General features: G+C 39.9%; 1 protein-coding gene and 2 non-coding genes across 3 annotated transcripts in view; 2 read left to right on the top strand and 1 right to left on the bottom strand.

Moving 5' to 3' along the window:
* Positions 1-27005, bottom strand: part of RSRC1 (arginine and serine rich coiled-coil 1) — a 365275-nt gene that overhangs the window by 178979 nt on the left and 159291 nt on the right. The window contains exon 5 of the mRNA XM_059686888.1: positions 208-244. Coding sequence (XP_059542871.1) covers positions 208-244 — 37 coding nt within the window. The remainder of the gene's footprint in view (positions 1-207; positions 245-27005) is intronic.
* On the top strand, positions 12477-12664 carry LOC132231959 (U2 spliceosomal RNA). The gene has a single exon (XR_009452151.1). It is a non-coding gene; the product is annotated as a U2 spliceosomal RNA (small nuclear RNA).
* On the top strand, positions 14896-15002 carry LOC132232007 (U6 spliceosomal RNA). Its single transcript, XR_009452171.1, has one exon. It is a non-coding gene; the product is annotated as a U6 spliceosomal RNA (small nuclear RNA).

Genomic DNA, 27005 nt, shown 5'->3' with positions numbered 1-27005 from the left:
AAAAAAAGTAATCTAAAAAAATTTAAATTCCCTTGAAATGACAAGATAAATGAAAATGTAAGTGCCTTCACATAATAGCAGTAAGCTGACCCTTTGGGAAATGGTTGACTTTCTCAATAAAAGGTATTCAAAGCTCATTCAAAAGTGTTCATTTGGAATGCAGATATCAAAGATGATGCAAATGTTCAAGAGAAAATTAGAACTTACCAGATGTTCTAATCCAGCTTTGATGTTTCCAGATTCCCTAAAATAGAAGAATAAAAGTTCTAAATAGTTGCTAAACCCTTGTCTGCTATAATTTATATTTACCTCAAAACTATTTTATAAATCCTTAGAAGTTTTTCATTTATCTTTACTAATGTTCATATAACACTATTTTTAATGACAAAACAATTTACATCAAAAAGAAACAGATAAGTAATTTATACCTACTAGTATTTCCACTAAATTGGTATTCCACTAACAAAAAGAATGTTTCAGATTTTTCAAAGTTAACACACAACAAAAAGAAGTATATTATTATTTTACTATTAATTTACTATTTATTTCACATTAGTTTTCTCTCATTAGTTTGTTTTCTCCAACTTTTATTATGAAAATGTTCAAACATACAGGTTCTATCCACGATACAGATCCTACATTGACATTTTACTATATTTGCTTTATCAAATATCCGTCCAGTAATGGTTGCATTTTTATTAAAGAATAGCCAAAACCGGTTTGGCTCGGTGGATAGAGCGTCGGGCTGCGGACTGAAGGGTCCCAGGTTCGATTCCGGTCAAGGGCATGTACCTGGGTTGCGGGCACATCCCCAGTAGGAGATGTGCTGGAGGCAGCTGATGGATGTTTCTCTCTCATCGATGTTTCTAACTCTCTATCTCTCTCCCTTCCTCTCTGTAAAAAATCAATAAAATATATTTAAAAAAAAAAAAAGAATATGCTCCTACATAATATGCTCATAATTTCATAGTTAAACAGTAAATTTTAACAAATTTTTGTTGATATTAATTTTATTAACTTAGTTCACACTACAAATCAGGATCTAAGACTACTGAAATATTAAAAAACAAAGTATCACCAAAAAAAACCATAAACATCAAATATCATATTTTCAGTATTTAATTTCTTGCTCTTCACTTAAACAGAACACTGCTGATGGAATTAAAAATAAAAATACCTGTGCAAGTAGCAAACATAATTTAAATATATACTTGGTGAAATGTGGCAAATAGCTAAATTTTTTAATCCCGATTTCAGAGTATACTAATTAATTAGTGACAAATGTTTTTTGGCTTTTCTCACCCTGATCAAGTAGTATTTTAATTCCATCAAAAACACCAACCCTTATTTTTTAACATGAAATTATACTTCTAACACATTGCAGAAAATATTCATGGAAATTCAACAACCAAAACAGTGTTGCATTCACGGTGTTTAATCTTTTCCCCACACCTCTTCTTTCTCTGAAGGGTCCTTTCTTTCTTTCCTCTTTATTTCTGATTTCAATTTTCTTTGCCTATATACTTCTCTGTTTCCTTTATCTATCTTTCAATCTTTCCAAATTTCCCTTCAAACCCATGGCTCCCAACCTTTGCTCTCACTGCCCAGTCTGACATATTGGGAATAAATTTCAACATCTACTGATTAGCAAAGCACTTATCTTTCTTTAGCCATTCTCTCTCTTCTTTCTGCTTCTGGCAATCTTAACCATACCATGTATTCAACATTTAAAATGTAAGGATTTCTAAAACTCATTCTCTGGATGCCCTAATGATAAATGATAGGCATAAATTAAAAACAAGGTGTCAGAAAAGGCTAATAGCTACATAAATAATTATTTTTTACATTATTATTACAAAATAATGCATTTAATGGATCTGGCAGGCAAACAGAACTTCAAATTTTTGCAAGGACATTCTCATATGATCATCTGTATAATCTGAAATATAAACAAAAAGAATAATGTATATAGTGAAACATCTGACAGTGCAATATGTGTATGTGCACACAACAGTGAAATTGTCTTCCTCCTATCACTGACTCCCAATTCTCAATCACTAATATTACCTTTGTTTGTCTTTCTAAAAAAATTCTATATGTATGTACATGTGTATTTCTTCCTTCGCGTTTTTTTTAAATTTTATTTTTTTATTAAACCCAAACAGAAACATACTATAAGCACTGTTTTTGGTACCTTCACTTGGCAATCTATCTTGGAGTTTGCTCTATATAATACACATCTACATCATTTCCCCCCATGGCTACATTGTCACATAATGGTTCTTATTAGAAAATAATATTACAATATAAAAAAAATGTTCAGATTCAAAGTACAAGTCCTTAATTAATTATCTGAAATCACTGGGGCTAGACATGCTTCATCAGAATAGTTGGGAGTTTAGAAAGGTAATAAGGTATATATACTATATGTCACGCAACGCTGACAGCATGACTCGAAGCAGCATCTCATCATCATACACATTAATTCTAAAAGAAACATGAATATTCCACAGAGTGGGATAAACAAAGGTTATAAGTAGCTTCATTTCAGGGTAGGTTTCGATGTAAACTGAGTTTACCATAAAATTAAGGAAAATCAATTCTCTGAGCTGTTTGCATTTTGGAATCAAGGACAAGAAACTATTCCTAAAAATAAGAAAAGATTGGCTAGGCTACTGCTTTGCTATACTTCAAAGTGATTCTTTAAATTAAGTGATATTTAGGAAATATGCTTTTAGAATGGTATGCCTGAAAGAAAACTAGGAAGCATCCTTGACACAAGCCTTTTTTCACTACCAGTTGTAAACAAATGTACTCAATCACAGAGACTTGGCTATTCAACATCCTTAATTACCATATAGATTTAATCACTTTTATCTTCACAGGTACTATCTTATTTTAGGTCTTTTGTTTTCTCTCTGATGTTACTAAGAGAGAGTACTGGTCTCATCTTTTCTCTCCCAGATTACTACAAAACATCCTAATGGTTAAAAATGGGTCCTGCCTTGCACCACATCAATTCACTCTCTATAATACAGCAAAATCTTTCTAAAATGTAAGCTTGATCATGTCAAACCCCTTCTTAAAATCAACGGTATCTTACTACACTCCTGTTTACTCATTCCCTCTGCTTTATTTCCAAAGCTACATCACATGGAAAATGACAAGAGCAGCATAACAGACTAGAAACCTAGCTTCACTCACTACTGTCTATTTTGTCAGATATACGTGTTGCTACTTCAGATTTTTTAAATTTTCATTTGCATGAAATATCTTTTTCTATCCTTTAACTTTCAGTCTATGTGAATCTTTTGTTCTGAGTGGATCTTTTGTCAACAGCACATATATGGGTCTTGTTTTCCTATTCATTCAGCTACCCTATATCTTTTGATTGGAACATTTAGGCCATTTACATTTAAAGTGATTATTGATAGATACATATGTACTGCCATTTTATTTTTTTAACTATGTTCCTATTTTTCTTTCTTCTTCAAGAAGACCCTTTAACATTTCTTGTAGTACTGGTTTGGTAGCAATGAACTCATTAAGTTTTTTCTTGTCTGGAAAACTCTTTATTTCTCCAACAATTTTATTTTATTCAAGACTTAAAGAACATTTATTTTTTTTTGAAAGGTCGAGGGGGACTTTACACAAATCTGAAGCCAATAACTAGACAGGAAGATAAATAAAAACAAAGCCAGTATGTTGTGGCAAAATTCCAGAAAACACACTGAAAAAAATTTTTACAGTTTAAAACGGTTTTACTTTATACATAATTACAAATGTATATACAGCACATGGGTTTTACCCCTTATGTAATGGATAGCTTTGCCGTGTAAAGTAATCTGGGTTATAGGTCCTTCCTTTTCATCACTTTGAATATTTCATGACAATTCCTTCTGGCTCAAAATGTTTCTGTTGAGAAATCAGCTGAAAATCTTATAGGAGCTCCATTGTAGGTAACTATCTTTCTTGTGCTGCTTTTAATATTGTCTCTTTGTCTTTAACTTTGCCATTTTAATTATGATGTATCTTGGTGTGGGCCTCTTTGGGTTCATCTTGTTTGGGAACTCTGTTTCCTGAACCTGTGTATATTTTTTTCCTTCACCAGGTTAGGGAAGTTTTGGTCATTATTTCTTCAAATAGGTTCTCTATTCCTTGCTCCCTCTCTTCTCCAGATGTGGATGTTGTTAAACTATCCTTAATCCTTTAAACTATCCTCATTCTTTTTAATTCTTCTTTCTTTTTGCTGCTCTTATTGGGTGTTTTTTCTACCTTGTCTTCTAAATCACGAATTTTATTCTCTGCTTCATCCAACCTACTTTTTAATTTTTTCCAGTTTATTCTTGATGTCAGAAATAGTATTCTTCATTTCCAACTGGTTCTTTTTCATAGTTTCTATGTCCCTTTTCATGCTGTTGTAGTTTTCACTAAGTTCCCTGAGCATCCTTATAACCGTTACTTTGAACTCTATATCTGATAAATTTCTTGCCTCCATTTCATATACCTCTTTTTCTGGAGATTTCTCCTATTCTTTCATTTGGAGCATGTCTCCCCATTTTGGCTGCCTCTTTGTTTTTGTTTTTATGTATTAGGTGGTTCTCGTAGGATGACCTTATGAAGGAGGTGCCCTGTGGGACCAGTGGCAAAGTCCCCTTGATCAACTGTGCTGGGTGCTCCAGGAATGTCCCTTGTGTGCATTATGTGGGCCCTCCTGTTGTAATTGAGTATTGATTGTTATTGGCTTCTTTGTGCTTAGGGTCGACACTCAGGCTCACTGACTCTGAGGATCGACCCGGACCACAGTGTATGAGCTGCTGTGTAGATGCTGACCACACTAAGTAGATTTTGCCTCAGCAGAGTCCGGTGCCTGATTAGATCTCCCTTTGGCGATGCCACTTGTGAAGCTAATTAAATCCTGCTATGATGCTGTCTGAAGCTGGCCACTGGGTATGTTTGTTCTGGGGCCTCTTGGGAGGGACTCTGGTATAGGCCAATTTAGAAGCTGCCTGTGACTGGCCCTGAGCAACCTGTTTGGAGCCACAAGGTGAGCCCCAGTTTGTGGCTGTCTCTGTTGGGCCTGCCTGGTTGTGTGGGAAGGAACAAGCTATACATCAAGGCCGGCGTTTTCTAGCACCAAGGCAGGTCAGCAAAAGTCCCAAGAAACCCTGAGATCTGCCTCTCCTGTGTCTGCCAGCTACCTTAGGCTCAGTCACTGAAAGAGCCTCTGGCAGTACTTGAGTTACATGAGGTAGGTTCTCAGTAAGTCACCAGGTAGGGGTGAGTGGTGTTCACCAGGATGACACAGGTTCAAACTCGATGCCAGGGCTGGGCTGAGGCCACTCAGCAAATGTTCCAGGGTATATCAAGTCTAGCTGCTACCCACTGGGTGCTTGCACACCTTTGTGGCGGGATAGGGTGTCAGGTAGTGGTCAGGATGAGACCAGCACAGTTCATTAGGCCCTAATAGGCCAAGATTTGGCCTTGTAAAAGGGAGAACTCTGTACTGGTAGGGCATGCATGGAAGAAAAGACCCCCATCCTAGACCCATACAACTCAGTCTGTCCTAGTTTCTGCCCAGATCTCAGCAGGGCAGAGCCACCAGGAGTAGGGAGGGTGGGTCTGCCAGGAGCCCAAAGAGTGGGGCTAGCATATCTCCTGCAAGGGTAAGACACCAGTCAGTTTCACAGTAAAGTGGGGGGAATGGCCCTTGCCTCATAGCCACACAATTCAGTCACTGGCACTCCCTTAGAGTCTGCCAGCTACCCAGACCTCTCTACAGCCCAGGCCAGGTACCTGACTCCTTAGTAGGGCGCAAGCTCTATAGGGTAAGGCAACAGGGAATCCAGAGGGTAGAGCTATTGCATTTCTCCAGGCTGATACCATATGAAAGAGATTGTTCCACTCAAGAAAGATGGCGTAGGCAGTGTGAGAGAGAAGCTCAACTCAGGAATCCTGGTGGCTGTCCTTTCAGCTGTCTCCCCAAAGCCAATAACCCCAGTCTCTCCTCATGTGACTATATTCCACTCCACCCTCCCTCCTCTGGAGCCCATGGTAAGTGGTTGCAAAAAAGGATTTTGTGCATGGCTCTTTAAAAGGGTGCCTGTGTCTTTAGCAGAATCCTCTCTCTCCCTGGTATACAGAATCCTGCTGATTTTCACAGCATCTTCATGGCTCTGTACTCTGGGCTGAGGGGCCTGGATATAGTAGAAACCCCACATTTCTTAAAGGGAACTGTTGCAGCTGAGAATCTCAGCCACTGGCTGTGAGAGCAGGGCCAGCCTTTTTGGTGCCTCGCCCTTCCTACCAGTCTTGATGTGGCTTTCTCTATAAATCCTTGTTTAGAAGTTGTATTGTTTTTGATGGAGTAGGCCACAATGGAAAAAGTAGCTGGGTATGGGGTGAAGGAGGGCGGTCAATGGGGAAGAAATGGGGACATCTGTAATACTTTCAACAATAAAGATAAACGTTAAAAATGAAAAAATAGTTGACTGAGGCCAGACTTTGGACTCTATAATTTTTAAATTAACCTGGAGGAGCATCAGCTAGAACCTAGACTTTTATTCCCCTCCTCAGATTAAAATTACTACCCAAGGCAGCTAATGTTGTAAGAAGTGAAAGAAAAGTCTATGAAAAAAAAAATTTAAGATCTCTGAAGTGTGTAAACATGGGATTGGAAAAAAATAACCAATGGAGCAACCTCATCCAGAGAAAACAGAACACACTGAGCAAAAATATAATACTGATATAATAACATATTGAAAAGAAAGATTTTTAGAAATTAAATATAAATACAATAGTTTGAAAAAACTCACAGAATGGATTGAAAGCAAAATAGCTACAGACTGAGAATGAATTAATGAGCTGGAACACTGGGTACAAGAATTCTCCCAGAAAGCATAAGAAAGGGATGAAAAAAAAAGAACAAATAAGAGATAAAATTAAGAACAGAGTAGATGTGCAACATCTATGCAATGGAAAACCTAGAAGGAAAGAAGAGACACTTTAGAAGAAAAAAACAAACACATTTGAAGAAATGACAAATATTTCCAAGATACAGAAATATTCAAACCTTACATTGAAACGTTAAATAGGGGGAGAAACCAAGATGGCGGCATAGGTAAACACCGGGGTTAGCTGCCTCGAACAACCACTTCAAAAATACAACTAAAAGACGGAACGGACATCTCCCAGAACCACAGGAAGGCTGGCTGAGGGGAAATTCTTCAACTAGAAGGAAAGAGAACAGCATACGAGACTCAGAGGAGGCGCAGTGCGGAAAATACAAAGGTTCGGAGGTACGCGGGGCGCAGGCTGGAGGCGGAGGGCGCGGTTGTTGTTTTCAATCGGGAGGGAGTCTCAGATTCTGAGCTCCAGTTCTGGGCGAGTCTCTAGGGACCCAGACTCAAACGGGAGAAGCGGGACTGTCTGGCATCGGTCGGAACGCGAGGGCAGCTTTCTCTCCGAGGTTTGCAGTGGTTGCTGGGACTCTGAGAGGCAGAGCCTCTGGGGATGGGACTGAGAGCAGCCATAACTGCTTCCTCCTCCAGCTCTGTTGATCCCCTGCCACCCGCCCCACCCAAGCCCTGCACAGAGCCATTTGCTGGATAGCCTCAGGCAAAGGCTAGATTAGCACCTCCCTAGAGGACAGAAGTTTTCCCACTGCAGACACAGCTGATTCTCACAGCCACTTGGCCTGGAGGTCAAATCCCCCTAGGATTAACTACAACAATCAAGGCTTAACTACAACAAGACTGCGCATAAAGACCACTAGGGGGTGCACCAAGAAAGCATAAAAAATGCGGAGACAAAGAAACAGGACAAAACTGTCAAGGGAGGATATAGAGTTCAGAACCACACTTTTAAGGTCTCTCAAGAACTGTCTAGAAGCCGCTGATAAAGTTATTGAGATCTACAAGAAACCTAATGAGAACTTCGATGTTATGATAAAGAACCAACTAGAAATTAAGCATACACGGACTGAAAGAACGAATATTATACAGACTCCCAACAGCAGACCAGAGGAGCGCAAGAATCAAGGCAAAGATTTGAAATGCGAAGAAGCAAAAAACAGCCAACCAGAAAAGCAAAATGAAAAAAGAATCCAAAAATATGAAGATAGTGTAAGGAGCCTCTGGGACAGCTTCAAGCGTACCAACATCAGAATTATAGGGGTGCCAGAAGAAGAGAGAGAGCAAGATATTGAAAACCTATTTGAAGAAATAATGACAGAAAACTTCCCCTACCTGGTGAAAGAAATAGACTTACAAGTCCAGGAAGCGCAGAGAACCCCAAACAAAAGGAATCCAAAGAGGACCACACCAAGACACATCATAATTAAAATGCCAAGAGCAAAAGACAAAGAGAGAATCTTAAAAGCAGCAAGAGAAAGAAAGTCAGTTACCTACAAGGGAATACCCATACGACTGTCAGCTGATTTCTCAACAGAAACTTTGCAGGCCAGAAGGGAGTGGCAAGAAATATTCAAAGTGAATGAATGCCAAGAACCTACAACCAAGATTACTTTATCCAGCAAAACTATCATTCAGAATTGAAGGTCAGATAAAGAGCTTCACAGATAAGGAAAAGCTAAAGGAGTTGATCACCACCAAACCAGTATTATATGAAATGCTGAAAGGTATCCTTTAAGAAGAGGAAGAAGAAAAAGGTAAAGATACTAATTATGATCAACAAATATGCATCTATCAACAAGTGAATCTAAGAATCAAGTGAATAAATAATCTGATGAACAAAATAAGCTGGTGATTATAATAGAATCAGTGACATAGAAAGGTAATGGACTCACTATTCTTGGGGGGAAAGGGGTGTGGGAGATGGGGGAAGAGACTGGACAAAAATTGTGCACCTATGGATGAGGACAGTGGGGGGGGGGGGTAAGGGCAGAGGGTGGGGTGGGAACTGGCTGGAGGGGAGCTTTGGGGGAAAAAAGAGGAACAACTGTAATAATCTGAACAATAAAGATTTAATAAAATTAAAAAAAAAGAAAGGTTAAATAAAATAGTGAACAGGATAATTAAGGAAAAATACACAGCAAAGCATAATATAAGAGTAATGACACTATTATAGATCAAGATAAAAGTCTAAAAGCACCCAGAAAGAAAAAACATACCCCTCCATAAAGGAAGAATAACACTGACATTAGACTTCTCAATACTAATGCTGAACAAGAAAGTATTAACTTCTAAGAGAAAGTAAATGTTAAAGGAAAAGAGGCCAGGTGGTGTGGCTCAGCGGTTGAGCATTGACCTATGAACCAGAAGGTCATAGTTCGATTCCGGTCAGGGCATATGCCCAGGTTAAAGGCTCCATCCCTAGTAGGGGGCGTGAAGGAGGCAGCAATCAATGATTCTCTCTCATCATTGATGTTTCTATCTCTTGCTTCCTCTCCCTTCCTCTCTAAACTAAATAAAAATAATTTTCTTAAGGAAAAGTACTGTGAGCATGAATTTATATACAGCTAAATAAACTATTATTTAAATTGATAGAAAACAAATTTCAGCATAAAATTACCCACACAAAGACACTATTTGAACAAAATTCTGAAAAATATAATGCATTAAGATGAGAAATAAATTCAGGAAAAGCAACAAGATAAATAATAAAGGGTGGCATAGAACATAGTAATTATTGTAATCTAAACAATCAATGATTAAAAAGAAAACTAAAGAAAATTCACCCATAATAATCTGGAGTTAAAATGCCAGAGAAGATTTTCAGATTGGGTAAAAAAATTCAGCAATGTCTCATATACAAAAAAATCCACAAAACAAAAAAAATTCAGAAAGGTTTCCAGGCAAGAGATAGTAAAAGATATAACAAGGTAAACAGGAACCAAAAGAAAGCTGGGGTGGTAATTTAGTGATAAAGTATATTTAAGCCACTTCCCATCCCCCCAAAAATATTTTTTGAGATATAAAAAGGAGGACATTCTAGTAAAAGACACAATACATTAAGAAATTTTCATTTGTATCCAGCAGGTTTGTATATTCATAAAGCTTAGATAAGTATCATAGTTTGGAACACCAAATTTTCAACAAGTTCTCCAAGGAAATCAGTTTTCTTTAGTTTTACTTTGGGCAGAAACATAGAAAGGGTGGCCATCTCAAAACAACACAGATAAAGAAAAGCATCATGAGTACATAAATATTATTCAAGACAGCATGATATATAATCCTGGCTCTAGAAGCAGAAGACCCACACTCAAATTTAAGCCCTGACAAAATAGTTGCAAGAACTTGGGTAATAAGCCAACTTCTCCAAAGCCCAGATTATTCTTCTATAATGTGTGTATTCTGTAAAACCTGCCTTACCTAACACATTAAGGTTACAGTGAAAAAAGCAGCAAGATAATGTACATGAAGGTACACCACAAATGGCAATGTGCTTTAGAAATATGTCATTACAATAGATATATAAATACAGAAGTCTTAATAGTGGTTCCAAAAGTCTTAATACATTTTTAAAAATAGAGAGGCAAGATCCAAGACATTGACAGAGGGATCTTGCAACAAATGGTCCTCTTTAAAGGCCGGTCCTCTTTAGTGGTCTGTCTCTTGGGTTGTCCCTGTCATGACTTCATCAATATTTGTGCAACTCCTTTTGCCCTGTGCTGAAAGCAGACTTAATTCAATTATAGGTCTCAAAACTGATAAAATGGTCCTGAAGTAGAAAATGGGAAGAGATTATTGGCAAATGAATAAAGATTTGTATCGAACTAACACACAGGAGTACAGCAGGTCTTTTTTTTAATCATTCCCTGTCTTAAATCTTCTGGGAACCATGAGTTTCCCTTCCTCTCATGCAGCACATCGATTTCTGAATTAGACTGCAATATTAAATAATTAATATACTTGCCATGATTGATGTTTTGCATTAGTTGAATATTAGGTTATCAATCAAAATCCACTTGGTTTAATGTAATAATATTGAAAAAGTGTCATGGGCTGTTCATCCAATTTGTAGTTGAGGCAGCACAGATAGTAATGTTGGCATAACACAAGGCTCTAAAGCAGGAAATGCAGGAGCTCAACATATATGAGGCAGACATTTTGAAACTGACAGAGGTTGTCCTAAATAAACCTTGTGGCACCTGTCTCCTTCAATATTAGATCTCCTTCCAGCAGGGAGACATGATGCATCAATCATATCAGAGGAGGCCAAGAAAAAAAATTAAAATAAAGATACTAATTTACCTTTGTGGCAAACAGATTTCATTATTTTACCAAAGGAAGCATGCTGTAAATCCAGAAACTTGCTATGATAAAGCTTATATCCTCTTAATAAATAATAAAATAAAATAATAGAATAATATATTTTAGATCTAGTCTTACTAGGAAGGATTCAACTTTTTAAAAAAGATGTTAGCAATATTATACTAAAATGATCACTCAGGTTTTAAATGGTACAAGGGAACCAGGTCAGGGAGCCACAGTCAATAATGGCATTTATTTTGAAAACAACAAAACAAAAAAATCCAACCCTATTCCTACTGATGATGGCATTCTTCTTTACTCTCAATAAATGCATTTTGCATTCACACTTGTCAAAATATCAGCTTAGAAAAAAAATTTTAATTACTTGCTTCTCCCAGTAAAAGTACATGATTGTTCTCATCATTCCTTATTATATCAATCCAAAATATAATATAGATTTACTTATAAAAGCACTATTTTAAAACAAATTAATTAAACAAAAGACATCCAAAAGAAAAGTAACTTTTTTTTGGATTGGAAGTAGAAAAGTAACAAAATAAATATAAACCAAAGCCATTTCATAAAGCTCGCCAAAAATCCAGTAGTGTTAAGTTATAAAATACTCAGAAACCATAATGCAAGCAACTAACTGCTATCGCATCAAAATATCATTTCATGGACCAAGTCTTTAAGAAATAAAAACTTAAATATATTTGTAATTAGTAATGTATGTGTATTATCCCATATACAATTTGCATAGACAGTAATTATAAAAAATAGAGTAACTCCTACAACAGTACACAATTTTACAGATTTTTTGTCATAAACAAAGCATATCACTCAGTTTTAAAAGATTACTATGCTGCAGTTTTCTACAGCTATAGAGATAACATCACAATTAATTTTATATCCTCTTTCATAAAGCAAAAATCTACGTTTTGTTTTGTTTTGTTTTTTAGATAATGGCAGTCAATGTTTTTAAAAGCTTGAGTTAGCCGAAACCGGTTTGGCTCAGTGGATAGAGCGTCGGCCTGCGGACTGAGAGGTCCCAGGTTCGATTCCGGTCAAGGGCATGTACCTGGGTTGCGGGCATATCCCCAGTAGGAGATGTGCAGGAGGCAGCTGATCGATGATTCTCTCTCATCGATGTTTCTCTCTCTCTCCCTTCCTCTCTGTAAAAAGTCAATAAAATATATAAAAAAAATAAAAATAAAAATAAAAGCTTGAGTTATATCCTATATCTCCCATCTCAAATAATAATTAATCGCTTCTCTGTCTTTTGGCTAAGATCAAGTGTAGTATCAAATAATAATTGATACATTTTACATGTATAAGACCTTTTTTTTTATTAAAAATAAAATGTTATGCCCTAACTAGTGTAGCTCAGTGGATAGAGCGTCAGCCTGCGGACTGAAGGGTCCCAGGTTCAATTCTGGTCAAGGGCACATGCCTAGGTTGTGGGCTTGATCCCCAGTAGGGGATGTGCAGGAAGCAGCCAATCAATGATTCTCTCTCATCATTGATGCTTCTATCTCTCTTTCCCTCTGCCTTCCTCTCTGAAATCAGTAAAGATATATATTTTTTTAAATGTTTAAAAAAAAAAAGAATAAAATGTGCCCTAACCGGTTTGGCTCAGTGGATAGGAGGAACCTCAAACTTTTTAAACAGGGGGCCAGTTCACTGTTCCTCAGACATTCCACACATGCGCAATGCGGGCCCGGGACGAGCTGGCTGCTAAGCAGGACAGGTAGCAGCGGCAAAAACACCCGGCGGGCCGGATAAATGTTTTCGGCGGGCTGCATGTGGCCTACGGGCCGTAGTTTGAGGACCCCTGGTAGAGCGTCGGCCTGCTGACTGAAGGGTCCCAGGTTCGATTCCGGCCGAGATCATGTACCTTGGTTGTAGGCACATCCCCAGTAGGGGGTGTGCAGGAGGCAGCTGATCGATGTTTCTCTCACATCGATGTTTCAAACTATCCCTCTCCCTTCCTCTCTGTAAAAAATCAATAAAAATATATTTTAAAAAAGAATAAAATGTTATTAATGTAAGATTTCTGTAATATATAAACCTAAGAAAAACCTAGTTTCAAATTCAACTCTACTACTTACTAAATAACTTTGTCAGGTTATATATCTTCTCTAATTTTTTCATTCTTAAATTCAAGTCAGAGATTGAAAAAATCAGCACATATATACATAAGTCACTCAATAAATACTGGTGCAATGTGACAGGCTAGTACTGGACCAATTGACCATATTCAATTTCCAAAATAAAGAAATCTCTTTATAGATGTTAGCTTTTGTAACCACGTTTCAACTGTAATACCTATAAACGAAAGTCAGTCTACTTTTCAAATAAAATACATATAAAGAGCTTGGCCCAATGCTAACATCCAATAAAAATATCCTGACATAAGCACATTCTCATATTCCGATCTCTGAAAGGAGGCAGAATAATAAAGTATGTTGAAAAAAGAAGAAAAAACAGTATATCAATTTCCTATTTTTCTTTTTTTTTTACATTTTAACCCCAATAAGAAAAATACAGAGTATTAACTCTAAGTTCCAAAAAGATATTCATGGAATTCCCAGTTGTAATGTACCTGGTTTGGTTAGAATACTCAGCATTTTTCTCCTGATTGGAGAATATCTTGCAAATTAGTGGCTCTCAATATATATTCTTATGTTACCCTGGTTCATAATATAGTGTTTAGATGTTTGTATTATTTTATGAGTAATTTTTTATCTAACTGATTATTATTTACAACACTGCCAGTTTAGGCCCGCAGGGATCGGGCCTAAACTGGCAGTAGGACATCCCTCTGTCTGATCACCCCTAACCTCTCTGCCTGCCTGTCGGATCGCCCCTAACCACTTGCCTGCCTACCTGATCACCCCTATCCCCTCTACCTGCCTGTCTGATTGCCCCTAACTACCTCTGCCTGTGTGCCTGATCGCCCCTAACCACTTGCCTGCCTGCCTGATTGCCCCTAACTGCTCACCTGCCTACCTAATCGCCCCTAACTATCTCTGCCTCGGCTCCTGCTGCCGCTGCTTTATCTGGAAGGACGTCCGGAATGATGTCCGGAAGGTCGTTCAGCTGTCCAGTCTAATTAGGATATTATGTTTTTATTATTACAGATATTCTATTCTAGAACTTATATACCATTTACACAGACAAGTGTACCATGATTATTGAATTTTACATGGGCTATTCTCTTTTTAAGATTCTTTAGTTAGTTTTACCAGTATTCGTGAGCATCTACTATATTGGGCCAAGTTTAAATTAAACATATTAAGCAGTTGAGGACTTATGATACACACTGATTGTATTCCAATGGGAAGCTGAAGACTTAATTTGGTATGTATCAAGGTAAGCCATTTACAGTCATTCCAGTAAACAGGCTCTGGAGTTCACAGAAAGGGTCTACAAAGGAAAGAAATGAGATTTCGAAAATTTTCAAGCTGTGCTCTAGATAACAGTTTCAGATGAAAAAACACAAAGATAATCCATCACTTGTAGATCTGATCTAAAAGAATTGCTAAAGAAATGCTTCAGACACAAGGAAAATTATTCCAGAAAGAGACTTGGAACATCAAGAATGAAGAAAGAGCAATATAAATATATTTATTGAGCACCTAGTTAAATGAAAAATTTGGAATGGATAATAATAACAATAACAGTGCTCGCTTCGGCAGCACATATACTAAAATTGGAACAATACAGAGAAGATTAGGATGGCCCCTGCACAAGGATGACATGCAAATTTGTGAAGCGTTCCATATTTTTTTTTTAAAAAAAAGAAAAAGAAATAACAAAAACATAAATATCATCAACAAAAAGTATTAAGATATGGTATCTATACCTTAGATATTTAAAACAGTTGTCAAATTAAGACTAATGCATGAAAGAGTTAATGTCCAAGCCAGGCAGGGAAAGTGAATGAGAACATGCTACCTATCTGTTATTTCCCACATGCAGGACTAACATTCCTAATCAATGACAATCTTCTTTCCAGTTGCAGCTCAAGCATCTTAACACTGTGCTCTAAGTAGTCAGTGCCCATCATTTGGAGTTAGTAGGTAAGATGCAACCCATTCACCACTGATCCCTTCAATCCATGTTCTTAACCTAGTTCAAGAGAAGTTCAGAAGAAGATGAAATTGCCATATGTGGTAGAGTGGTTGAAAAATATTTCAAAGAGCAGGGTAATTTTAGCTGCATCCTGAAGGATTGATTGCATCTGAGCAGAGTGGGTAAGTAGAAAAGAATAGGCAGGAAGAGTAGGCTCAAAGGTCACTTGCAGAGGTCAAGTAAGAAGAGTAGCCTGCCCAGAGTAGATGCATTAAAAGGTCATGTTACTTTTAGTCTGTAATTTTAAATAATTTTTATTATGTAAGTTTTCAGGGCCATCATGTACAATTGTGCATGTTGTTCATTATGGAGAGAAAAAAAGAAAAAAAGAAAGGAAAACCTAACCAGGCAGTGGAAGATAAAAGCTATACGCCCTGACAAAGCAGTGCATCCTGTTGCGGTACTGCAGCCACAGGATGAAGGGACGGTTTTTGCTAGTATCTGAAAAGGTGCCATATGGAATAGCAGGGGCCCTGAAAATTTCAAAATTATGTCTGGTGCTAAGAAAATAAAAATCACCTGAAATCCCACCAGCCAAAGATAATACCTAAACATATTTTAGGTTTTCCCTCCATTTTTATGCATTCACACAAATGTACTTTTTCTTTTTCTTACAAAAATGAGACCATCATTGATTTCTGTTATGTAGCTTAAATTTTTTTTACTACTTAAAAACAGCTTCTCTGGTGTTATTAAATATATTTACATATAATAATTTTACTGTTTACATACTATCATACTATCCTGCTCACAGATGTAACAATAAGTTAAATTACTCATTATTGTTGGACATTTGGATTATTTCTGATTTCTTTTTCTAAAAGAACCAAAACTGGAATGTGAAAAAAGAATAACTATCACTGATTTAAGCATCATTTATGAATATGATGTGATTTACTTCACTTGGAGGATTGAGATTCAATAAGTCAGAAAATATAATAACCATATGATTTCACTCATATGTGGGATATAAAACTTAAAACACAGACCTAGACAACTATAGGTGGTTACCTGAGGGAAGGGAGTTCGGGAGTCTGTAAATGATAAAGGGGTCAAATATATGGGGACAGAAGATGAATTTGACTTTGAGTAGTGGGCATACAATACAATATACAGATCATGTATCATAAAAATGTACACTTGAAACCTATATGATCCTATTAACCAATGTCTCCACAATAAATTTAATTTTTTTAAAAGAATGAACCAGCATATTTCATCTTCAGTACTTAAATCTATTTAAATTTATATATGTATTATATTTTCATTAAGTATAAATACAAATTTATATTTAAATATAAAGAATCATTGTTTATAATTTAAATTTAAATACAATTAAAAATAGATTTCTACTTTCAAGAAAGTCCATAATCATAAAACTTATGTTCCAACAACTTCATAAAAGCAGTATCTATCTAATATGCAATGGAGAGTCAACAATCCCAAATAGAAGGTAGCAAATATAATGAGAAAAAAATGCAACATGTATATTTTTCCTAAAAATAGCAAACTTTCTACAACTCAAAAATTGATTACTCAATTCTTCAATTATTAAAGTACTAAAGGCCCAGTGCATGCAATTTGTGCATGAGGGGGTGTGTGTCCCTCAGCCCAGCCTGTACCCTCTCCAATCTGGGACCTCTAAAGGGATGTCCGACTGCCCGTTGATCGGGCCTGAACGGGTAGTCGGACATCCATCACAATCCAGGACTGCTGGCTCCCAACCACTCGCCTGCCTGCCTGGTTGCCCCTAACTGCTTCTGCCTGCCAGCCTGATCACCCCATAACCACTCCTCTGGCAGCCTAATTGATGTCTAACTGCTCCCCTGCCAGCCCGATTGCCCCTAACTGCCCTCCCCTGCTGGCCTGGTCACCCCTAACTTCCCTCCTTTGCAAGCCTGGCTGACCCTATCTGTCCCCCCCCCCCGCTGGCCTGGTCACCCCCAACTGCCCTCCCCTGCTGGCCATCTTGTGTGTTGGAGTGATGGTCAATTTGCATATTATCTCTTTATTAAATAGGATTTTGGTATTTTTTTCTCTTCCTTCTGATGTTTTCCTATGATGTTAATCAGGTGATCACCTAATAGTTGTAGGAAATAAAACTACTAAAATTTTTCTTTGCATAGTGAATGAAAATAAACTCCTCAGCATAAAATTCAAGATTCTTGCCCAAGTCAAACTATTTGCCATTTCCTAAAGATCTCTTTGCATTTCCTAGCACTTAAATCTTTCATCATATATATCTAAGTAAACTAACCTTCTTTGAGATTCCACCTCTGAAGAAACATTAACAGTATGCAACAGTCAATGTAGTGAGTGCTTTACAAAAATGAATTCATTTAATCCTTATAACTTTATTATAAAGACAAAATTATTATCCATATTATATGTAGATTCAATAACTGAGGTTTAGAGGTTAAGTAGATACCACAGTTAACACCTCAGCTGGTAAAAGGCAGTTTGGAAACCTGGCAGCCTGAGTTCATTGTCCAAATTTTGATGGAGAGAATTTATTACTGTCAATCTCTAAAAACTATAACTTTAACAATGAAATAAAATTTTACAGTATTCTCCTACTCCTTAATTGGAACCATGATTTGGAAGGAGGCTGCAAAGGGGTGAGGATTTAAGTAAAAATGAATAACTGACCCTTAATGATCAACTCTCATGAATTGTCAAAATATTCACAAAAAGAAAAATCTGCTAATGAACATTTAGAGAAATATTATAGACACAGATCTGAAAGATAAAACTAAATCCCATTTTCTACCTAGCAGACAAGCAAAGATGAAAATGAGTGATTATATATCCAGTGTAGGAAAAGGTGTGGGGAATCAGGTATCCTCAGATGCTACAGAAATAATACAAGTGTTCCACAAAGCAATTTGAAAATGTTAAAATTTCTCAATAACACACATAAAGCATTTGACCTGAAAATTCTACTTCCATATTAATCACTACATTGTATTTAATAAAACAAAAAACAAAAAAAGAGACAAAAACCTGGGAACAAAGTAAATACCCAATAATGGCAAACTCTGAAATAAAATATGGCAATATCCATCAAACAGAAAACCATGTCGCCATTAAAAATTATGATATAAAAAAAATTATGATGTAGTTGTATATTTCCATGAAAACGTTCTTGTGGCATATTAAGTTTTTAAAAGAGCATATTATAGAATGGTACAATGTCATATTTATTAAGAATAGTTTTATACATGCATATATTCACTTTGAGTACATATGTGTAACTAAAAAGTTATAAATTAATGTTAGCTGTATTTAACAGTGGATTTCAACTGACTTTTATGTTCATTCTAATTCTTGTGTTTTCTAAAATTTCTTCCATGAAAATATCTTACTGCGGTCCAATTTTTAAAAGTATTTTTTAAAAATCTTCACAGCAAGGGGATTGTCAAGGGCGGGGGGGAAAAAGGGACACATATGTAATACCCTTTGTAAGACTGTAAGCAATAAAATAAAATAAAATAAAATAAAATAAAATAAAATAAAAAGAATCTTGGGCGGCGATATAGGCAGACGCGTCCCAGCTCCTGTCCCTGAGCAAATGGAATGAGCAGCTGAAACTAGTATCACCCACACCGAATTGGCGAAATTGCTCAGCTGGTGAGAGGGTTTGCAGCCGGGAAGAGCAGAACTCCCCTGGAAAGGTAAAAAAACCAGGGATTTGGGCAGGAAAGTTTGCCAGTCCTCTGAGCCCAGAGAGTCGGAGGGAGACCGCGTGGCAGACAGCCGCGTCCCCTGGGACAGGCACAGCCCCTGACGGGGGAAAGGAGAACCGCAGGATTCCTGGCGCCGCCAGGGAAATTGAGAGCTGGGTTCTGTGATCACTGAGCCTAAAGGGGGCAGCCTGAAGAGCTGACCTGACCATGCAGTCCTGGTAAGAGAAGAAGCTTACAGAATCCAAGCCTTCCCCGTTTCCATGGCCGGCGTTTGTTTGTTTGTTTGCACTGAATCCTGTTCATGGGACATTTCGGATACAGACACTCACCTGTGCTGAAGAGAGGGAGAGTGTGCTGAGGAGTGGAATCTGGGGAGAGACTGGGGAGAGAGGGGGAGCCGGGAGAGGTGGCAGTGAATTGAGTGCTGAGACACCCCTGAGCTCAGGACTGGGGCAGCCATCCTCTCCGGAGAGTGAGACTCCTCCCCCCAGCCCCCAGGCAAGGAGCACAGCCACACCCAGATTCCACCCTGTACGAGATCAAGGATTAAGATAACCTGATCACTCCCTGGGAGTTAACAGGGTCTGGCCTATAGAGGGATTTTTCAATCCCAGCAACAACATAGCACCAGTAACTAACTATTACACAGTCAGCTCTGGGCAGTGAACTTCCACTGGACAGAGAGGCCCTATAGCCTCAGAGGCCAACCCCAGAACACTGCCACCCAGAGGCTGACCCACAAACTGACTCTTTGGTAAACACAAAATAAGGCAGTCTGGGAAATAAATGCGGCCTGCTTTAAAATAAGGACTGTGGTTTACAACACAGAGGAACAGTATATCGCAGGGAAACTCAACACTCTCCTGAATACCTGGAAGGTCTAAGGCGAGCCACACTGAAGAATAGAAGAACCGAAGGACCTTCACCACTGCAATTTTTTTTTTCTTTTTTCACTTTTTAACTAAGAAACCAAATTTTTTTTCTTTTTTTTTTCTGTTCTTTGTTTTTTTTTCTTCTTCTTCTTTTTCCATCACCTGATTTTACCCTTTTAATTACTACCTTCTTATTTTTAACCAGTATTATTACTGCTACAATTTTACCATTTTTTAAAGTGCCATTTTATTTTCTCTTTATTTTATTTTGGGATTAGTGTTCTCCATTCTATTTTCATCGTTATATTATTGGTTGTTTCTAGTTTGCATTCATATCCAGGGAGCTGTTGCTGGAATTTGTTGGGATTAATGGCTGTTCTATAGGAGTATTCTCCTCATATATAAAGTCTCTTCCCCTCTTCCACTTCATTCTCTCTTTTCGCTCTTTTTTTTTTTCTTTTCTTTTCTCACTTTTATTTTCCCCCCTCCTTTTTCCCAATTTCATTTTTGCACTCCTTTTTTTTTTGGTCCCTACTTTTCTTTTCTTTTTTCTCTTTTATCTTTTTCTCTTCCTTCTTCCTTATCCCCTAATTCTCTTAATTCAGGTGGTCACCTTTATTTGGGGTTATTAATATCGTGAATATATTTGTGTATAGTGCCTGGTACGTGGTGCCTTGTTGTGTTGTATTTTGTGCCTTTAAATCAATGCAGCAGATCCAAGCAATAGCAACCTCCTGAGCACCACATCCTCTGCTGAGGAACAGCAGCTGTACGTGAAACCTCGCCCCACCAGCCAGAAGAGCCACCACAGCTGTGAACAGCACCCACCAGAGGAGCTGCTGCCAACTGAAGAGCAGCTGCTACCGCAACCGCCCGAAGAGCAACCACAGACCAAGGAGTCACTGCCACCAAGGGAGCAACCACTGAACAACTCAACGTCTAGATATGTCAGTGAGATCAAACATGGGTAGACAAAGAAACCCCCAAAGGAAAGAGAAGGAGGACTCTCCAGAAAAGCAGCTAAGTAATACAGAGGCATGCAACATGACAGATAAAGAATTCAGAATAAGGGTCCTAGAGTGCATAAACCGGATGGAGGAAAAAATCGACAACCTCTGCAAGAAGCAAGAAGAAACAGATGAAAAAATCGATAACATATGGAAGAAGCTAGAAGAAACAGATGAAAAAATCGATAACATATGGAAGAAGCTAGAAGAAACAGATGAAAAAATCAACAACTTAAGTAAGACCCAAGAAGAAATGAAGAGTGATATAGCTGCAATGAAAAACTCCATTGAAAGTATCAACAGTAGACTAGGAGAAGCGGAGGACCGAATTAGTGAATTAGAAGACAAGGAAGCAAAACACACCCAAAATGTACTGCAATTGAAGAAAAAAATTAAAGGACAGGAGGAGAGCCTAAGGGAGCTTTGGGACAACATGAAACGAAACAACATACGAAAAATAGGAGTTCCAGAACAACAGAAGGATGAACAAGGATTAGAAAACCTACTCGAAGAAATAATAGCAGAAAACTTTCCTGAGGTGGGGAAGAAAAAAGTCACACAAGCCCAGAGAGTCCCAAACAAGGTGAACCCGAAAAGACCCACACCAAGACACATCATAATCACCATGGCAAATGTTCAGGACAAAGAGAGAATCTTACAGGCGGCAAGAGAGAGACGGAAAGTTACATACAAGGGATCTCCCATTAGATTGTCAAATGATTTCTCAACAGAAACACATCAGGCCAGAAAAGAATGGACTGAAATTTACAAAGTGATGCAAAGCAAAGGACTGAATCCAAGAATACTCTATCCAGCAAGGCTATCATTCAAACTTGAAGGGGAAATAAGAAGCTTCACAGACAAAAAAAGGCTAAGGGAGTTTGTCACCACCAAGCCAGCAATGCAAGGAATGCTAAAGGGACTGGTATAAAAATAAGAAATAAAAAGCTCAGAAAGAAAACAGCCACACACACACACAAAAAGAAATGGCTACAAACAAGTACCTTTCAATAATAACTTTAAACGTAAACGGACTAAATGCTCCAAACAAAAGACATCGAGTGGCTGAATGGATAAAAAAACATGACCCATACATCTGCTGTCTACAAGAAACCCACCTCATTAGAAGGGACTCACACAGACTGAAAGTGAAAGGATGGAAAAATATCTTTCAGGCAAATGGAAAGGAAAAGAAAGCTGGGGTAGCAATACTTATATCGGACAAAATAGACCTCAAAGTGAAGGCCATAACAAGAGATAAGGAAGGCCAACCAACCAATCAAAGCATAACATGCTAATGATAGGCTAAGGCCGCTCAACTGCTCGCTATGACGTGCAGTGACCACAAGGGGCAGACAGTTGACCGATTGACCAGCCGCTATGACGTGCACTGACCACCAGGGGGCAGACGCTCTGACTGGTAAGTTAGCTTACTGCTGGGGTCCGGCCCATTGGGACTGAATGAAATGGGCCGCACATGCCCTGGAGCCCTCCCGCAGTCCCTCCTCAGCTGACCAACTTCCTGCATGCCTCCCCGGCCCCAATTGTGCCCTGGCGGGGTCCCTCGGCCTGGCTTGTGGCCTCTCACAATCCGGGACCCCTCAGGGGATGTCAGAGAGCTGGTTTCGACCCAATTGCAGAACTACTGGTCACTATGACGTACACTGAACACCAGGGGGCAGACGCTCAACACAGGAGCTTCCCCCTGGTGGTCAGTGAGCTACCACAGGGGGAGCACCACTCAGCCAGAATCTGGGTTCAATGCTGGCGAGTACAGTGGCGGTGGCGGGAGCCTCTCCCACCTCCTTGGCAGCGCTAAGGATGTCCGACTGCCAGCTTAGGCCCACTCCCCTAGGCCCGTGGTCGGCAAACTGCGGCTCGTGAGCCACATGCGGCTCTTTGGCCCCTTTAGTGTGGCTCTTCCTAAGCCTGAGGAGTACCTTAATTAAGTTAATAACAATGTACTTACCTATATAGTTTAAGTTTAAAAAATTTGGCTCTCAAAAGAAATTTCAATCATTGTACTGTTGATATTTGGCTCTGTTGACTAATGAGTTTGCCGACCCCTGCCCTAGGCCATCAGTCGGACATCCCCCTAGGACTCCTGGACTGAGAGAGGGTGCAGGCCAGGCGGAGTGACACCCCCTGAGTGCACGAATTTTGTGCACCAGGCCTTTAGTTAAAGATAAAAGTCTTTATGTCTTGAGATATGGTAAATAAAAATTTTTATTTATATCACTAACATATGCTAATGTTTACCAAATTAGAATTGGAAGATCTCTTTAGGAAAAGCATAAAAGTAAATAGCACAATAAAATATTATAAATGCTATGTTAGAATTCTAATTTCGCCGAACCGGTTTGGCTCAGAGGATAGAGCGTCGGCCTGCGGACTCAAGGGTCCCCAGGTTCAATTCCGGTCAAGGGCATGTACCTTGGTTGCAGGCACGTCCCCACTGTGGGGCGTGCAGGAGGCAGCTGATTGATCTCTCTCATCGATGTTTCTGACTTTCTATCCCTCTCCCTTCTTCTCTGTAAAAAATGAATAAAATATATATTTTTTAAAAAAAGAATTCTAATTTCATAAGAGTACAGGATGGGGGACTCAGAGGGTGGGGAAGAGTGGAAAGTGTGGGTACCAGAGTCCAGGAAATAATTCATAAAGGTGATGCTTGAAGTTCCTTCTAACAAAGTCATTCCCGCCACATGGACTCTAAAATCAGCTCTTCTGGCTTCTTCAAGTACTTTGGTCCTTCAATTATCTGTTCTTTCCTCCACCCTGATACTATCAAATACTGCATCCTCATTTGTCTTCTATGATATTACTTCATTCAATTTTCCCATTTTCTCAAAAAAGAGCTCCCCAAATCTCCTCTGCAGGTTCATCCTGTTCTCTTCAGCCAGTGAAAGTTAGAGCTCCTCAAGGCTCTAGGCCCTCATCTTGTGCCATGCTTTCTTACTAACCTTTCTTGTCCTCATGCACAGCATTAATAGAAAACTATAGGTAAATGACCAAAAAAAAATGTATAGCTTTCAGATGCTCCAGATTCATTTATCCAATTGTCTATTTGACATCTCTATCTGAATGTCTCAAAAATCAAAACCAAAACTTTATACTCAATGGATCCAAAACTGAAATCTTGAGTTCCTCCTTCAAACTTGATCTTTTTCAGTACTTCCTATTTCAGAAGGGAGTCATATCTTTCATCCTATTGCTCAAGCCAAAATCCCAGGAGTCAATCTCTTTACTTTCTAGTCTCTTTTATAATATACTAGGGGCCCGGTGCACGAAATTCGTGCACTGGGTGTGGGGGGGGGGGAGTGTCCCTCAGCCCAGCCTGCCCCCTCTCACATACTGGGAGCCCTCAGGCGTTGACCCCCATCACCTTCCAATCGCAGGATCGGCCCCTTGCCCAGGCCTGATGCCTCTGACAGAGGCGTCAGGCCTGGGCAGGGGACCCCCATCTCCCCCCGATCACTGGCTCTGGCCCCCGCCCACGCCTGAGGCCTCTGGCCCAGGAATCATGCCTGGGCAGGGGACCCCCATCTCCCTCTGATCGCTTGCTCCACCCCCCGCCCAAGCCTGACGCCTCTGACCCAGGCTTCAGGCCTGGGCAAGGGGACCATCATATCCCCCCAATCCCCGGCTCCGCCCCCCACCCAGGCCTGATGCCTCGGCCAGAGGAGTTGACCCTCATCACCCTCCGATCACCAATCGCCGGATCGGCCCCTTGACCAGGCCTGAGGCCTCCGGCAGAGGTGTCAGGCCTGGGCAGGGGACCCCAGCTCCCCGCGGTTTCAGGCTCCGCCCCTGCCCCTGCAGGATGCCTCTGGCCTAGGCGTCCGGCTCGGGCAGCGGGGACCCGCAGCTGCAGTGGTCCCACGATCGTGGGCTCCGCTTTAGGCCCAGGCAAAGGACCCCTAGCTCCTGGGACTGCCAGCTTCGACCGTGCCCAGCTCCCATCGCTGGCTCCACCCCTACTTCCTGCTATCACTGGCCAGGGCAGAAAAGGCGCCTGATTCTCTGATCATGGCTGGGGGGCAGGGCAAAGGCGGCCCCAGGGCCGCCTTTGCTCTGCCCCCCAGCTCTTAGCTCCCCCCTGGGTTTCCGATCACTGTCAGTGGCAGGGGGCTTCTTCCTGCTTTCCCTTTCGCCTCCCTGCATTGTGCCTACATATGCAAATTAGCTGCCATCTTGTTGGCAGTTAACTGCCAATCTTAGTTGGCAGTTAACTGCCAATCATAGTTGGCAGTTAACTGCCAATCATAGTTGGCAGTTAATTTGCATATAGCCCTGATTAGCCAATGAAAAGGGTATCGTCGTACGCCAATTACCATTTTTCTCTTTTATTAGTGTTGACTAGAGGCCCCGTGCACAAAAATTTGTGCACTCAGGGGGGTCCCTCAGCCCGGCCTATGCCCTCTTGCAGTCTGGGACCGCTCGGGGATGTCCACCTGCTGGCTTAGGCCCGCTCCCTAGTGGATCGGGCCCAAGCTGGCAGTCAGACATCCCTCTGGCAGCCCGGCAGCCCTCGGGGGATGTCCACTTACCAGCAGGGAGCAGACCTAAGCTGCAGTCGGACATCCTTAGTGCTGCTGAGGAGGTGGGAGAGGCTCCCGCCACCACCGCTGTACTGGCAGCCATCAGCCTGGCTTGTGGCTGAGCAGAGCTCCCCCTGTGGGAGCACACTGACCACCAGGGGGCAGACACTCAATGCTCTCACAGCCAACTGACCCCGGCCAGCCATCCCCCTGTGGTCCCTACCTTCCCCCCGTCCAGCCAACCAACCTCCTATGGTCCCTCCTTGCGGCCCCTTTCCCGGGGGACCAAGGGCCAGCTCCCTCCTTGGGGCCAGCGACCAACCTCTCATGCCCCGTTACTCCTCCTGGTCGGTAGGCCTCAATCAGCCCGCCGCCTGCCCGCCACAGTGGCGGTGCGGTGGCAAGGGAAGGAGGAAGTAGGAGGTGGGGAACCATGTAGTGGTGGGGCGCCAGCAATGGCGGCATTGGCGTCCAGCGTCCGTTCCTTCCGTGCCCAGTCTGGTGACCATTGCCTCCTCTCAAGCTCCGCCCTGACTGGCCTGGCCCCGAATGGCCCTGATCACTGGCCAGGCCTAGAGACCTCACCCGTGCACAAATTTTGTGCACTGGGCCTCTAGTACAATTATAAAAAAAGAGCAGACTGGGTTGACAGGAGCTTACAGACAGACATGAAACACGCAAACAATTAATAGACAAGTCTATAAATTAGAAATTGTAACATGAATAATATTTTTAAAGTACTGTGAAGAGATAATACATGGACCTATAAGAATGAACAACAACTTCTAGTTTAGAAACTCAAGGAATTCTTCCTTCATCACTTTTCACTTTTATGCTCACACACTATACCCTTCCCCAGTATATTTCTCGTTTCTTAAGCTAAGCAGAATCTGAATACTATTCCAAATTGGTGAGCTTTAAATCCAAAAGTGCCAAATATAGGAAGACAGGGATTATGATAGGAACTCTGAATCAAGAGTAAATTAAAGACACAAATACGAAGATTATTCTTGTTGCCAGTAACAATAGAACTACCTTCCCCCTCGTCCAGCCAACCAACTTCCCCCAGTGGCATCAATGTCGGTGATGATGGTACCAGTGCCTGTATATTAACTAGACTGATCTCATGATGTAGCTGTCTTAATTCCTATTCATTTTCACAGTCTGGTTTACTGGAGTTCTAATGATTACATAAGCTACCCAACATTCCTACATAATTTATGTTTGTCTGTTTACTTTCAGTCTTTTCTAAAAGAATCTAAGTTCAATAAGGACAGTTTACATGTAGACAGGAGGAAATGGCATGTGGTTAGTCTTGGAGGCTTGAAATAGTCTTACATGTAACAAAAATTTGTTTTTCCTAGTTCATATAAAGTGAAAATACAAATAAAGATTTTCTACAAGTTAGTTTCTTAAGAAGTGATTTTATATTTGCCTGCACAAAATAAAAGATAACATTTTCAATTCATGAACACTTTCCACCAAACATTTATTAGTAGTATTTGATGTCCAGAAGAGAATTTAAAGAATTGCCAACTTTTCTTTTGAGCTG

The sequence above is a fragment of the Myotis daubentonii genome, chromosome 3 (genome assembly GCF_963259705.1).
Source record: "Myotis daubentonii chromosome 3, mMyoDau2.1, whole genome shotgun sequence".
In the NCBI taxonomy this organism is placed as follows: domain Eukaryota; kingdom Metazoa; phylum Chordata; class Mammalia; order Chiroptera; family Vespertilionidae; genus Myotis; species Myotis daubentonii.
This window is presented reverse-complemented; position numbering and strand designations above follow the sequence as displayed.